Source organism: Denticeps clupeoides, chromosome 7, assembly GCF_900700375.1.
Source record: "Denticeps clupeoides chromosome 7, fDenClu1.1, whole genome shotgun sequence".
Lineage (NCBI taxonomy): Eukaryota > Metazoa > Chordata > Actinopteri > Clupeiformes > Denticipitidae > Denticeps > Denticeps clupeoides.
Genome location: NC_041713.1, coordinates 3,393,295 through 3,408,828, shown reverse-complemented (window position 1 = coordinate 3,408,828; position 15,534 = coordinate 3,393,295). Strand labels below are relative to the sequence as shown.

General features: G+C 45.8%; 1 protein-coding gene across 2 annotated transcripts; it reads left to right on the top strand.

The window, feature by feature from the left end:
- Positions 1–1,779: 1,779 nt before the first annotated feature.
- fmnl1a (formin-like 1a) lies at positions 1,780–15,325 on the top strand. 2 transcript variants are annotated; one of them, XM_028986293.1, is made up of 26 exons: positions 1,780–2,457; positions 3,873–3,956; positions 4,866–4,952; positions 5,272–5,345; positions 5,440–5,523; positions 6,189–6,341; positions 7,553–7,664; positions 7,908–7,984; positions 8,080–8,173; positions 8,533–8,607; positions 8,861–8,971; positions 9,054–9,203; positions 9,292–9,393; positions 9,479–9,788; positions 9,884–10,141; positions 10,759–10,883; positions 11,010–11,212; positions 11,306–11,540; positions 12,005–12,073; positions 12,175–12,255; positions 12,420–12,549; positions 14,184–14,347; positions 14,477–14,578; positions 14,664–14,774; positions 14,883–14,979; positions 15,186–15,325. In XM_028986293.1, exons 1-26 carry the CDS (start codon positions 2,290–2,292, stop codon positions 15,248–15,250), a joined length of 3,321 nt encoding a protein of 1,106 aa, XP_028842126.1. In that variant the 5' UTR covers positions 1,780–2,289; the 3' UTR covers positions 15,251–15,325. The 2 variants fall into 2 exon arrangements, with proteins under 2 accessions (XP_028842126.1, XP_028842125.1); XM_028986292.1 differs by having other exon boundaries at positions 6,186–6,341.
- The last annotated feature ends 209 nt before the right edge of the window (positions 15,326–15,534 follow it).

The window sequence follows — 15,534 nt, the reverse complement described above, 5'->3', positions numbered from 1 at the left end:
GTTTTAATTTTCTTATTTTTCCTGAATGGCCAGAGTTTGATTCCCATTCTCCCCTGACTCATTTCTATTGAATTATGTTCTGGTCAGTGGTGCCTCTCAAGCACAACTATATAAAACATACAGTACAGGCCAATAGCTTGGACACACCTTCTCATTCAATGTGTTTTCTTTATTTTAGTGACCATTTACGTTGGTAGATTCTCACTGAAGGCATCAAAACTATGAATGAACACATGTGGAGTTATGTACTTAACAAAAAGTGGAGACCTGGCCTCCACAGTCACCGGACCTGAACCCAATCGAGATGGTTTGGGGTGAGCCGGACATGTTTTCAGTTATTTCACCTTTTTTTACTTAACAAAAAAGGTGATTACTGCTTTGAACACTCCTGGCATTCTCTCGATGAGCTTCAAGAGGTCGTCACCTGAAATGCTTCTCCAACAGTCTTGAAGGAGTTCCCAGAGGTGTTTAGCACTTGTTGGTCCAGCTCACCCCAAACCATCTGGATTGGGTTCAGGTCCAGTGACTGGAGGCCAGGTCTCCACTTTTTGTTAAGTACAGAACTCCACATGTGTTCATTCATAGTTTTGATGCCTTCAGTGAGAATCTACCAACGTAAATGGTCATGAAAAAAAGAAAACACATTGAATGAGAAGGTGCGTCCAAACTTTTGGCCTGTACTGTACATGTGTGTTCAATCACAGACCTCCCACACAACAGACCTGTGATTAAAAAACTGCAATGTGTAAGAATTCCGAATGCGGTTATCATTATCACCATCAGCACTTTTAACCCCTGGTTGTAAGTTGCTCTGGATAAATGGCGTCTACTAAATGCCGTAAGTGTACATGTATTCATGTATAAAGGAAGGATTATGGTATATTTTGTCCCACCCCAGCCACACGATTGGTCAAGTGAATAACTCCCCAGTGTGGTGATTACCGGTTCTGTAGCCCTATTAAGCTAATTGGTATGTTTTATTCAAGGTTTAAGTTCGTATTTCAGCTCTTCTGATGCACCGCCTTTTTACCATGAACCTGTGCGTTTGGACACTGAGAGAAGAAAGCGATTCATTATTTCAGGACGCTCCGTCTTTTTAAGGATGGCAGCTGGGGATGCTATTTTCTCCAATGACGTTGGTGTTGAGGAAGGACCTGCTGATGCTGAGAAAGTTGCAATGCTGGTTGACGTCACTGTTTATTATGATGTCTGTGAAGATTCATCCAGGTGAATTTGTCTGAAAGTTGAGTCGCGGCAACTGGACTTTCTTTTTTAATGTAGAGACGTTTCATTCTCAATCCACAGAACTTGGCCTGAAGTTGGCCTGTGACCACCTCCAGGTTGGTTTCACCCCACTCCCGCCTCAAATAGGCTCGTTATGTGGAACAAAGAAAGGGCGAGGGGGGTGGGTAGATGTGACAGCCCCGCCCTGGCACCCATTAAGCGGGTCGAGCCTATTCAAGGCGGGACTGAGGTGAAACCAACCTGGCGGATAAATTTGGGGTCACAAGCCAACTTCCCTCAGACTGACAAAGCTCTGTGGATGCAGAGTGAAACGTCCCTACCGTAAAGAAAAAATGTTTTTATGATGGCATCTCAATTCGTTTCCCTCCAAAAAACTCATGGCTCATTTTGGGTTTGGTGGCTTCAGACTGTCGCTCTCTCTCTCTTTCTCCCCTCTTCCGTTTAGTTTTTAACTTGCATACAGGAAGCTGTTTCTTCTGCTTTTGTGGTTGTGCACTTGCAGCGCTGAACGTTGAGTAAAAAAACCAACGTCCCTCCCCCTGTTCCTCTCACACCGAGAGCTTCGCAGGACGTTTTTATCTGGCGCATTCTACCTTTTTATTTCCTAAAGAACCTCATGGACAGAGCGTGAGGAAGGATGCCACGCCATGCCGCCTCCTACACGGGCCAGGCCTGCGCTGTCGAACGGAGGTGATCGTCGGGGCGCAGAGGGTCGTTTCTTCACTGCTCTGGGATGCTTGACGGCTGCGGTGACACTTTTCCTCCATTTTGAAACGGAGGATGTTGCTCAATAGACGTTGTGTGTGACCCCAGGAGAAGAATTGGACGTTCTGGAATTTTGGCTTCGGGCAGGTTGAGCAGCTGAAAGTGAAACTAGCCGACTCTCTGGACATTTGCTCGCATTGTCGTTCCAGTGGACAGGTGGACATTACTGAGCACTCAAAAAGTCCACACTCACTTCCGCCACGCTGGGGTTTGGTGCAGTTGCTCAACGCCGCCCTCGGTGAAAGTGGCCTGTGGTGGACGTTTCTCCGGCCGCGTGTCATGGGTAATGCGGCGGGCGGCATGGAGCAGACGGAAGGCCGGGAAAGCAGGAGCGCAGCCAGCGGGGTCACCCCGACCCCGACCCTGAAGAAGAAGAAGCCTTCGCCCCATCCCAAACTCCCCATGCCTGCCGAGGAGGAGCTGGAGGAGCGCTTCAGTGTGGTGCTGGTGAGTGATGAGACTCCATTAACGGTTTGGCCTTCGACTCGGGCCTTTCTTCTGGGGGGTTTAGTGTTGGAGAGCATCTGTCGAGGGCACGAGAACTGTGTGTCGGGAGGTCGAGGGTCTAAATTTAGGCCGTGGAGAGGTTCAGTGAGAGGTTCCCAATTTCAGGCAGCCAGGTTGTGTTTAATTTATGATGGAATGAAAGTCCGTAGGTAGCCACAAGGTCACAAAGTCCCAGGTTCAAACCCCACTTACTACCATGGTGTCCCCAAGCAAGACACTTAACCCTGAGTGTCTCCAGGGGGGGACTGTCCCTGTAACTACTGCCTGTAAGGTGCTCTGGATAAGGGCGTCTGGTAAATGCTGTAAATGTGTGTATTTCGCAATACTTAAACGCAAAAACGTCACAAGTTTTTTAAAAAAAAGATGCATTTGTGAGCGTGTGAGAGATCACAGTTTTCCGGTCACACTCTCCCACCTGAGCATCTCTCACAGACTGACATCAGTTCTGCTTTTCGTCAGCAGAGTTCACTTCTTCTTTTCTTCTCCGCCGTGAAATAGACGAACCTAATAAAGAACAAATAAGAGCTCACGTGCTGCGGGGTGTCTACGTGGGCTCATTCCACAGTTAGCGCCGACCATGAGATCATTTATTCATCCCTCCACCTTTGGCTGGAACGTTGTAAAAATGATGTTGTCTTGTATTCTGGGTCTGCACAAGTCATGTTAGATGCTTACTGATTTGGTTGTGGAAGAAATCACAGCTTCATTATCTAATGAAGGTAACCCAACCTTTGCATGGTGTTTTTTCCTTTTTCACTCTACAATTGTGCAAAACCAAAATAATATGAAAGCCTTGCATAAAAAAACTAAAACGTGATGCTTTTTGGCGATCGATTTATCATCTCCTGATATTTTTGTTGGCAATGGTAACCAAACGTTTTCATGCCATAATATCTACTTATTGATTCAACAGAACAACGACTCTGAAACAAAGTTTCAAAGTTTGTGTGTGTGTGTGTGTGTGGGGGTGGGTGGGGTGTACATTTGTAGCAGTTCATGGTTCTCCACCCTGCCCCCGTTCTCACTTTCCGAAGTGTGCAGGGTGTTCATCTAGAGAAAGGAAACCACAACCGGCTTCCAAGCATCACCGTCCACATAACGGGGTGACCGTGACCGTGTCATTATAAAAGATAATGTGAGAATTGTGAGAACACTGGCCTATGAACATTCACATCGTCTGCAGGTTTGTGATCACAGATAGAGCTACAGATGTAGAGAGTCACCACAGACATGGGGCGAGATGTTTAGCTCTAAATAGAAAGACTGGCTGGTAGAGTGAACGCTGCTATAGGAAATAGCAACCTCACAAACATCTTGCCTGAAATATGCTGAGAAACCTGTCCGTCTGTCCCCAGGACTCCATGAACCTGCCCCCGGATAAGATGAAGCTCCTCAGTCAGTACGACAGTGAGAAGAAATGGGAGCTGATCTGTGATCAGGTAAGTGGGGGTGTATAGTGGGGTTTTATGTGTGTTTCTATATGAGTTTCTGGAAGAGCCCAGATGGTGATGAGAGGTTGAGGGCCGGCATGGAGATGAAGTGTGTGATGAAGTGTGTGATTTATAATTATGATACAGGTTATACAAGGTTTGTGGTAGATGTGACCCGACCTCTGCTCTGGTTCAACCACACAGCAGGAAGTGAGGAGTTATCAGGGTGGGGTGTTCGGCCTCCTAAATTCACAGGAAATGGGCTAATGGGTGTGGCTCAGTGCTAAAAACATGCAGACCTGCTAACCAAGAGAACCGACAACATAGAAACACACATTCTTCTCTTTTTGCTATAAGAGAGCTAAATTAAGCTCTACAGCATTACTTACTACATTACTACATTTACATATTATACACACATTATATATAACATGTGACATCAACGAAATTTGACTCCAGATGCAGAGTTACCTCTTTTACTTCAGTATTAGCTCGCTAACACGTGGCTAGCACAGTTTGAGCATGCATTCTGCGGTTTTCATGGACACTTATTGGAATCCAGACCAGCGTAGAAAATTTTATTTTATTTCAGAATTAACCTTGTTTATTTGAAAATGCCATGGTGATAAATATTAAAATGAGGCAAACCCCCACACGAAGGAATTAGACATTCGCAGCAGTTACAATGGGGAATTGTGGGATAGTCGGGGGACAGTTTGCATGAAGAGAAGCAGGTGGAGAAGAACGCAGCAGATCCAGGAAACCGCATGAAGTGCTGACTTCACGCTTCCTGTCTCAATATTTACTCAACGCCGTGGCAACCGTTGCCAACGCCCTGATGCCTTTCTTAGAATTACACAGTGGCTGCCCTGGCAACGTGACCCACGTCGCCGTTTCTGCACATTCTTCCTCCCCCAGGAGCGTTTTCAGGTGAAGAACCCTCCGTCGGCCTACGTCGGCAAGATCAAGAGCTTCTACCAAGACCAGGGTGGAGTAGCGCGCCGGGTGAGTGGATAACTGCGGCCCCCTCCTCGTTCGAGCTTCTCACTTCCTCCCAGCGGTTCCTCTCCCCAACCCTCTCATTTCATCACGTGTCGTAATCACAGGCATGACGTCTGATTGGTGGGTTAAAGGGGACCAGCAGAAGCATCCTGGTACCCGATGCAGATTTCTCCTGTGACAAAGGGCCCAATTCCCCAACATCTCCCTACTTCCCTCATGTGTGTTTTCAGCTTGTGTCCTTCTGTTTCGTCCAGCGGGGCAATGTGGGTTCCTGGGTCACGATTTCACATATTTCAATTAAAAAATTTCTCGTTGTCTCCAGTTTAAAAGGCGTATCCAGGAATCTACTCAGGTTCTGAGAGAGCTGGAGATCTCCTTGAGGACCAATCACATAGGGTGAGAGGCACAACTAACTCCACCCTGCTCAATTTTCACGTTTTCAGGCGCAACCTAATATTTTGCACTATACCTTCATGATACTGTCTTTCAGCTGGGCTCAGGAGTTTCTGAATGAACAGAACCACGGACTTGATGTGCTGGTTGATTATCTGTCCCATGCCCAGTGTGATATTCCGTGAGTGGTTTACTGTGTTTATTTTTATTCATACAAAGATCGGCGTCGTCCTCGTCTTCCTCCGCTTATCCGGGTCCATCCCAAATAGGGAATCCCAGACAGCCCTCTCCCCAGCCACCTCCACCAGCTTCTCCGGCAGGACCCCAAGGCGTTCCCAGACCAGACTGGAGATATAATTTCTCCAGCGTGTCCGGGGTCGACCCGGGGGCCTTCTGCCAGTAGGACATGCCCGAAACACCTCCCCAGGGAGGCGTCCAGTAGGCATCCTGATCAGATGCCCGAACCACCTTTCGATGTGGAGTCCCTCCCGAATGTCCGAGCTCCTCACCCTATGTCTAAGGCCACGCCCGGCCACCCTACGGAGGAAACTCATTTCGGCCGCTTGTATCCGCGATCTCGTTCTTTCGGTCATTACCCAAAGCTCATGACCATAGGTGAGGACTGGGACGTAGATCGAGTGGTAAATCGAGAGCCTTGCTATCCGGCTCATCTCCCTCTTCACCACGACAGGTCGGTTCCCCAATCCCCCAAGACCCCGAGATACTTAAACTCCTCCACTCTCCTGGCCCGGAGTTGGCAATCATGCAATATCGTACAAAGATATGAAATTAATTTAGTATCATTGCATGTAATGTTCATTTGAGCATGTGTGTGTCTTTCAGAAGTGATGGGGAGGCTGTGGAGAATGGGGGCTCAATCTCTGAGAGGGGGCGGGGCATGGATCGGTCTCTGGAGGACCTGCCAAAGACCACCGGGCGATCGCCCACCCATAGCATGTCCCGTGCGACCCGTGCCCTCACTGTACGGGTCACTGCAGGGTAAGTGTCACCTTGGCCACATTCTTCTCTCAAATGTTTGGATGCACCTACTCTGTGGGTTGTATGGAGACTAAGATGGAGCCATTTTTTAAGAATCCAATGCAAGAAACATATTTAGTATTTGTTGTGTCAGGAGAAAGTGAATCTGTGTGATGAATCTGTTCACTCTTTTTACCTCCATGGCTGCTTCATGGCTGCTTTGTTTACTATTGTCATCATCAAAAGCCATTCACATGAGTGAATGATAAGAAAGTGTTCAACATAACCCTTCATGACTGTTGGAAACCATCACGGTTGTCTTATTTAAGATTGTGTCTCAGAAGACATGAGTGTGAAATGCTATCATCACAGAAAAAGCTCCCTATGATCCAGAAGACACAGGTTCAAATTCCACTTACTACCATTGTGTCCCTGAGTAAGACATTTAACATCTTAGTTGCTCCAGGGGGTGGGGGCGGGGGGGCTGTCCCTGTAACTACTGATTGTAAGTCGCTCTGGATAAGGGCGTCTGATAAATGATTTGGTGGGAAGCAAATGTTCAACTGTTTTTTTGTTTATTACATAAAACCACGTATGTTATTTTACAGTCCTGTGTCTTCAGATTTGTTCTATAATGTAAAAAAATGCAAGACTCATAAATGAGTAGGTGTATCGAAACTTTTGACTGGTAGTGTGGAAATGATCTTATGCCGGAAACAGCATCCAAAGCAACAGCTAGCCACACCCTTTTGTTTAAACTATGTATAAATTAATTGGTGAGAAATTCCAAACAACACACACTCGTCTCCCCAAATCAAGCCTTTTTGAATATTGTGGGCGGGGCATACACAAACATCCTCTGTCACAATGACACTTAGCCCAGCCAATGAGCATGCAACCCCCCCACCAACACATGTATTGAGCATCTATATGACTAAAGTGATATTTAGACATAGACTAAACTTCATATGGCAAACCACCACGACATCTTTAGTGTGATGAGCATCTGAACGACCAGTTGGGTTTTAACATCTGAGCTGATGTTTGCTGTTTTTTCATCACAATAATAGGAGGGTAGCACTCCCATCAACTAGTCCAAAAGTCAATGGAGAAGTTAATTCCACTGTTCCAAATGGTGATAGACGTGGGCTTAGTGAAGGAAAGTGACTGAAGAAGAAGACGAAGAAGAAGAAATGTAAATGCAATCTCAAGTCTCCTGCTCTTCGTCCCAGGCTGAACTCTCTGGCCAACAGTAGGAAGATGATAAGGAGCTCACGCCTGGCCAGTCAGAGGGAGGACGTTCACGTCTGCATCATGTGTCTTCGTGCTATCATGAACTACCAGGTACCCATGCACACACTTTACCACTGGCTGTCATTCCGAAATGTTACTGTAAAAACGTGTCTGAATACAATCCACAACCTTACTGACAAATATACATTTTCCTCTGAAAATCATAGCCATGCAAAACATATACATATAAATTTGGGCCAGCCACAGGAAGCCACACACTGGTTTCTTTTCCCTGTAAGTCGAGGGAGGCTGATGGGACTCCTCATTAATTCTTCTCTCTTCTGCTGTTCACAGTCTGGATTTAATCTGGTCATGACGCATCCTCGCTGCGTCAATGAGATCACCCTGAGTCTTAACAACAAGAACCCCAGGTACCACATGCTCTGTGTACAACTTGTGTGTGTGTTAAAATTGCAATATGATTTATGAGTGTGATGCAAATGTGGCATCTTCAATCGTCCTCCAGGACTAAAGCTCTGGTGCTGGAGCTGTTGGCTGCAGTCTGTCTGGTCAGGGGAGGTCATGACATCATCATCTCAGCCTTTGATAACTTCAAAGAGGTGAAGAAACAGCTAAAAAAAAAACCTGAATTCAACACATTCAATAAATTCTGTAAAAGTGTGTAGAATAAAAAAACAAAATACATAAAACACAAGATAATGTACATCACGTGACATTAGTGGCAAAATTAAAATAAATATATATTTTCTGAGCGTAAAAAAGTACAAACCCGTTTTGGCTGTCTTTCTACTTTCTACTCATGACATTTTCCAAATTTCAACATAATAGAATGGGGAATAATACACAGAAATCTTTTGGAACTGTATCAAATACGTGAGGTCCGGTTAGTTTTGCAACACAGGCGCAGACAGCCAGGAGCATCGTGCCACTCTGTGCTTCTCTTGTCACCTCCCTCCAGGTGAGTGCAGAAAAGAAGCGCTTTGAGAAGCTGATGGAGTATTTTCAACACGACGACAGTAACATCGACTTCATGGTGAGTCAGAACCCAAACACACGTATATGTACAAATACCCCACGCACACAACAACCCGGAGATGAGCACAAACTGGACGTCCCTGCCAAGAAAAACGCTGATGTGATTGTGAGATATTTTGGGGTTTTGCGTTTCGGTGCTACAATGAGGGGTGCCTTCGTATCACATTTCATTGTTTAATATTCAAACGGCCAGCGTTCCCATTCGGCATTATACTGAACAAACAGCAAGCCATGTTGCTCTCGCCCCGTAGGTGGCCTGCATGCAGTTCATTAACATAGTGGTGCACTCAGTGGAGAACATGAACTTCAGAGTGCATCTGCAATATGAGTTCACTCAGCTCGGACTGGACACGTACCTGGAGGTGAGCGGCTGACGCCACCGCTAGCAAATGAGCATGCCTGAGGCTCAACCACTCAACCAACAACCTTTTCACTTGCAAGCAGACGCTGAAAAACACAGAGAGCGAGAAGCTGCAGGTCCAGATCCTGGCCTACCTGGACAACGTGTTTGATGTGGGAACCCTGCTGGAGGATGCAGAGAACCGGGGAGGGATTCTGGACCATGTGGATGATCTGCAGGAGCAGAACCAACAGGTAAAACACAAACTAAACAAGATCATGGACAGGAGTCAATGAAATAATATTGAAGGAGATTGTGTGTGTGTGTGTGTGTGTTGGACAGCTGACTGAGAGGCTAAAAGAGTGTGAAAGAGAAGCTGAGGAGAAGCTGTCACAGCTGGAGAAGCAGTTCATGCAGGCCACCAAGGAGATCGCCATTCTGAAGGTAACGTAGGCAGACGCATGACATGGATTGGGGTCAGTGGCGGGACGGGGCCGTGAAGCTGTCTCCTCTCCTCTTCACCCCTCAGGAGAGTCTGAAGGAGTCGTGTGCTCAGGTCAGTTTGCTGCAGCAGAGGGAGCGAGAGCGAGAGCTGGAGAGGGAGCGGGAGCGGGAGCGTGAGCGACTCTCCAAGCCGTCCAGGTCCGAGCGGAGCAGCACACAGGAGGGGAAGGAGGAGAGGGGGCAGGCCCAGGAGGAATCGGAGCTGCAGCTCCGGGTGAGGGAGCTGCAGGACAAGGGGCTGATCCGACTGGAACGGCACCCATCTGGGAGCCTAGAGATCCACGTCATTCCCATCATTCAGGCCAATTCTCAGAAGACCTCCACAAATGCCACAGGTGAGCTTCTTACCATGTATTCTCCAAATGTTGTTGAACATCTTATGAGAGAATGATTGTCCATAGTAAAAAGAAACATTTTTTAATTCTGACAGAGGCTGCAGCCGAATGTTCCCCTCCAGTCCCACCTCCTCCTCCAGGCATGGTCCCTCCACCCCCTCCTCCACCGCCCCCTCCACCCCTGCCAAACGCCGCAGTTCCACCCCCTCCACCCCCTCCTCCCCCACCTCCCGGCCCACCGGTCTCTGGAGGCCCGCCTCCCCCTCCCGGGGCTCCGCCCCCTCCGCCACCACCTGGAGGTGGTCCACCCCCGCCTCCTGGAGTTCCTGGAGTTCTTGGTGGGGAAGGTCCAGGTTGGTTGCATTTCTTCATTCAAGTTCTACTTCAAGTTGAGCTCTTTTGTCATTTCAGCTACATACACGTTGGACAGTACAAACATCTAACATTTAAACACAGTTACGTACTGACATAAAATGCACGTGTGCACCGTCTACATACAGTGCAAAAAACATTGGACAAAAATAATATAAAGGCATAACAAAACATGTGACAAACAAGAAGACACATACAGAGCTAACCTGGTGAAATGAATAATGAAGATGCAAAGTGCAAATACCGCTGTCAAAAATGGAATAGTGCAATGATAGATCATATTTTCTAAATATAAAAGTGGTAGTATGTGTGTTTGTGTGTGTGTGTGTGTCAGTCCAAAGAGGAAAGTCCTTCACAAGCTTGTTTGCTAAATGACCATTATGGAGGGAAGAGAGACTCTTCTCGGCTGTCCTCATTGTCAGACGTAGGGCCTCGCGGTCTGATGCGGTGCAATTCGCCACCAGACAGCTTCATTCCTTCTGATGAGTTCTGATCGGTCTTGCATCTAGAACTCCAAAATCATCCTGAACACATGCACTGCGTATGAAGCGTGTGTGCAGGACAGGTTGCTTTACAGAAGCATTTCCTGCTCTCGTAGGTGGTACGAGTCGCAGGCCAATCAAGACGAAGTTCCAGATGCCTGTGCTGAACTGGCAGGCGCTGAAGCCCAGTCAGGTCTCTGGCACTGTGTTCAACGAGCTCAACGATGAGCAGATCCTAGAGGTGAGAGGAACCTCTTCGCCATTTCATCTGATGTGTGAACAAGGATGTTCCTCAAGCTTGGTACTGCTGGGTAACTCTACAAACCTATAACGTGCAATGCAAGATATATTCTGTAACTTGTCACAGGAGCTGAACATGGACAGATTTGCAGAACAGTTTAAGACCAAGGCTCAGGGTCCAGCGGCAAGCTTGTCGACGCTGAAGGTGAAGGTGGCAAAGCAGGCCCCAAGCAAAGTGTCCTTGCTGGAGACCAACAAGGCCAAAAACCTCGCCATCACCCTACGCAAGGGGGGCATGAGCCCACAAGACATCTGCACCGCCATTGAGACGTATGCACAACCTCGAAATAAATTTAATGGACTTTAATGGAGGACTGTCAGTCTCCAGCGTTTTCTTCTTTTTCTTCTCTTCACTTCCCTCAGGTACGACCAGCAGGCTTTGAGTCTAGACTTCCTGGAACTGCTGGAGCGCTTCATCCCATCGGAATATGAGCTGAAGCTGCTGCAGAACTACGAGCGCGAAGGCCGCCCGCTGGAAGATCTGTCTGAAGAAGACCAGTTTATGATGCGCTTTGGGAAGATCCCTCGCCTGGCCCAGCGAATCAGCACCCTCACCTTCATGGGCAACTTTCCAGAGTCCATCAAACGCCTGCAGCCGGTCTGTTCTCCCATAGCCTTCACCTTTACATGATTAGCATGACTATGACATCAGTGGTCCACTCATTATAAGATCACCCACTGGAAATGTAGGTCTTGGTAGTGAACGTGGTCCAGAGGTGTCTATAGAGAAGACATTGGGGTGAGAGAGCTTTAAGCCATGCCTACAGGCTCCTCCCTTTTTAAACTTGTTTTCTAAAGGCATAATTAAAGTTGGTCTCATGGGTTTCTGAAATCGAGGCAAAAAGGGCTGGATGGGTAGTTATGGATTTATATAAACCCAGAAGACACAAATACTGTGACATCAGTGAAAAGGCCCACAGGCTATGGTAAAATATGTCCCCAAGTCTGATTGGTTCTCTTACATTTTGGGGTTTTCCCCTTTAGTTTTAATGATTGATGATGATTAATGATTGATGATTTAGTTTTAAGTCAACTTAAATCTCGCTGATGTTAAATTCACAGCAACTTGATGCCATCATCTCTGCATCCACGTCTCTGAAGTCATCCAGCAAGCTTAAGAAGATCCTGGAGGTGCGTGATTCTAGAAAGCCCTACACCTCTGAGAATGCAGATGCCACATGAGCGCTGTTCTGTCATAGCTGTGTGAACAATGATGTTCATGTCACCAACAGATCATCCTCGCCTTTGGAAACTACATGAACAGCAGCAAACGAGGTGCTGCCTCTGGATTCCGTCTGCAGAGCCTGGACCTGGTGAGCTCCTGAGAGGCTCATCTAATTAGAACCAATTAACCAGTATATACTGCACAATCAACATGGACTGGACTCGTTTACTGCACTTTAGTGGAGTTTCAGACATCTTTTCTTCACTCGGATGTGGACCATAAACAATCTGTTGTCTCCCATGTTGTGTGCAGCTGCTAGACACCAAGTCCACGGATCGTTCTCAGACTCTGCTCAACTTCATTGTTGACATGGTTCAGGAGAAGTACCCTGACCTGGTGTCCTTCCACTCAGAACTCAAGTTTCTGGACAAGGCTGCTCTGGGTATGGACATTTTATTAAATTAAGGATTCAGTGGTGGAGTAATTAAGTAACTGTTTATTGTTACTGAACAGAAGTTGCTTTATAAAAGCATTTTGAGGGACTTTTACATTTTAATTCTCATGGCTAAAGCTATAAATGGATAATATGTATAAAGAGTGCTTTTTGATTATGATCATTTTAAGAAAGTGTTTAATAACAGTTAATTAATCCCTCTACAGAAAATGTATTGTGGTCCATTTAGGCACCTAGTATGGCACCTTTTAACAAAGTGTTTACAAATGCTAAAGTGTTTATATGAAAGACCGGGATTCTGTATTTCTTTCTGTAACTTTTTTTTAGCACAGTAGACATTCACATCTGACCATTTTCATTCTCTGAAATGAGACTGTGCTGCTATAAATCGCCATGGTTTGTATGTGGTCATGTGACTGCATGGCTAGGTTTGATTGGTGAAAACGGTGTTGTGATTATAGTTGCTATGGCTGACTGGTGGTAATACCTTTACTTTAGTGCGGTTAGGTCAGGTGCTAGTTTAAGTGATGTGATATTTTACCTTTACTTTAGTGTGGTTAGGTCAGGTGCTAGTTTAAGTGATGTGATATTTTACCTTTACTTCGGCGTGGTTAGATCAAGTGGTAGTTTAAGTGATGGGATATTTTACCGTTACTTTAGTGTGGTTAGGTCAGGTGGTAGTTTAAGTGATGGGATATTTTACCGTTACTTTAGTGTGGTTAGGTCAGGTGGTAGTTTAGGTGGAGTAATATTTTACTTTTACTTTAGTGTGGTTAGGTCAGGTGGTAGTTTAAGTGGAGTAATATTTTACCTTTACTTTAGTGCGGTTAGGTCAGGTGCTAGTTTAAGTGATATGATATTTTACCTTTACTTCGGCGTGGTTAGATCAAGTGGTAGTTTAAGTGATGGGATATTTTACCGTTACTTTAGTGTGGTTAGGTCAGGTGGTAGTTTAAGGGGCCTTTTTTACCTTTAACTTTAGTGTGGTTAGGTCAGGTGCTAGTTTAAGTGATGTGATATTTTACCTTTACTTTAGTGTGGTTAGGTCAGGTGGTAGTTTAAGGGGCCTTTTTTACCTTTAACTTTAGTGTGGTTAGGTCAGGTGCTAGTTTAAGTGATGTGATATTTTACCTTTACTTTAGTGTGGTTAGGTCAGGTGCTAGTTTAAGGGGCCTTTTTTACCTTTAACTTTAGTGTGGTTAGGTCAGGTGCTAGTTTAAGTGATGTGATATTTTACCTTTACTTTAGTGTGGTTAGGTCAGGTGCTAGTTTAAGTGATGTGATATTTTACCTTTACTTTGGCGTGGTTAGATCAAGTGGTAGTTTAAGTGATGTGATATTTTACCGTTACTTTAGTGCGGTTAGGTCAAGTGGTAGTTTAGGTGGAGTAATATTTTACTTTTACTATAGTGTGGTTAGGTCAGGTGGTAGTTTAAGTGGAGTAATATTTTACCTTTACTTTAGTGTGGTTAGGTCAGGTGGTAGTTTAAGTGGAGTGATGGTTTGTGTACTTTGTCCACCACTGCTAGGATATAATGTAAAGCTGGTCTTTCATATGCATCATTAGAATTGCTGTGTTTTAACATGAAATGTTTCTGTGTTTGCATTTGTTTGTTTCTTAGTGTCTCTGGACAGTGTGGTACAAGACGTTCGCACTCTGGACCGTGGGATGGAGGTAGCACAGAAGGAGTTCTTGGTCCAGGATGACAACCCAGTCCTGAAGGAGTTCAACAAGGTCAACGGCCAAGTGATCAGTTTCATCACCAAAGATGCCAAAGCTGCGCAGGTCAGAAAGCAGACACACATACTTCAGGAATGGGGAAGGGCAACACAGGAGATGTGCTTTATCCACCCTTGGTCAGTGTGTAGAAATATTGAGTGTACAGGCATCCATCATCTCTCCCCTCATCTGTAGGAGGTGTATGCAGAGGCGGTGGAGTACTTTGGTGAAAACCCCAAGACCACACAGCCCTCCATGTTCTTCCCACTGTTCGTTCGGTTCATTAAAGCCTATAAGGTGAGAGAAATGCTCAGAAAAAAATCTGAATGTTGTTTTGATGTCTGTTGTATTTAACTGAAACGTGTGTGTGTGTGTGACACAGCAAGCTGAACAAGACAATGAGCAGAAGAAGAAGCTCGAGCAGCAGAGTAATGAGGAAAAGCAGCAGGAGGCTCATCCATCGCCAGCTAAGAAGGAGGCTGCTGGACCAAAGGTTCCTGCGTGCACACATACACACACACACACACACACACACACACACACACTCCATGTTAACAAGAATACATTTAACCATGTTGGCTTGCTGTATGCTGCCCTGCAGAGGCCCATGATGCCGCAGATGGACTTCCTTGCTGAGCTAAAGAAGAGGCAGGTGAAGCAGCCGGTGACAGATGGGGCCATCGAGGACATCATTACAGGTAGGAAGACCGGCAGATGAGGGATTACAAATGGTCATTTAAGGGGAATTAAGATGATTTTTAGCAGCACCTAATAGTCACAAAGGCTACAATTATTGTCACAATGAGTCGTCATATGATAACAAGTCGGCATGATTAACAATGATGGTACATTCATGCATTTAATTTATTATTAAATCTGTCACATTATCCTGATTGTGTTCCAGACCTGAGAAGTCAACCGTACCGACGGACAGATGGACGCAGAGCGGCTCAGCGCCAGGATACCTGACTCTGCAGCACATACTCTTTACTCTTTCTAATTACCTGTTGTAATATAACTTTTGTACCGTGTACACACATACACACACATGAACACACGCTCACCTGTGTCTTGTATTTTGTCAAATTTCACAATTATTACATTAACGCCACATTACTGAGTAAAAAATCTGAGTTAAAAAAAGAGTATTTCCACCAAAACAGAGATCAGAACATTGGTATTTTCATATCGGTTGTATTTTCATTCTCTGGGTTTATATTTATGTGTATTCTGATGTCTTTGGGGAGCTGAGA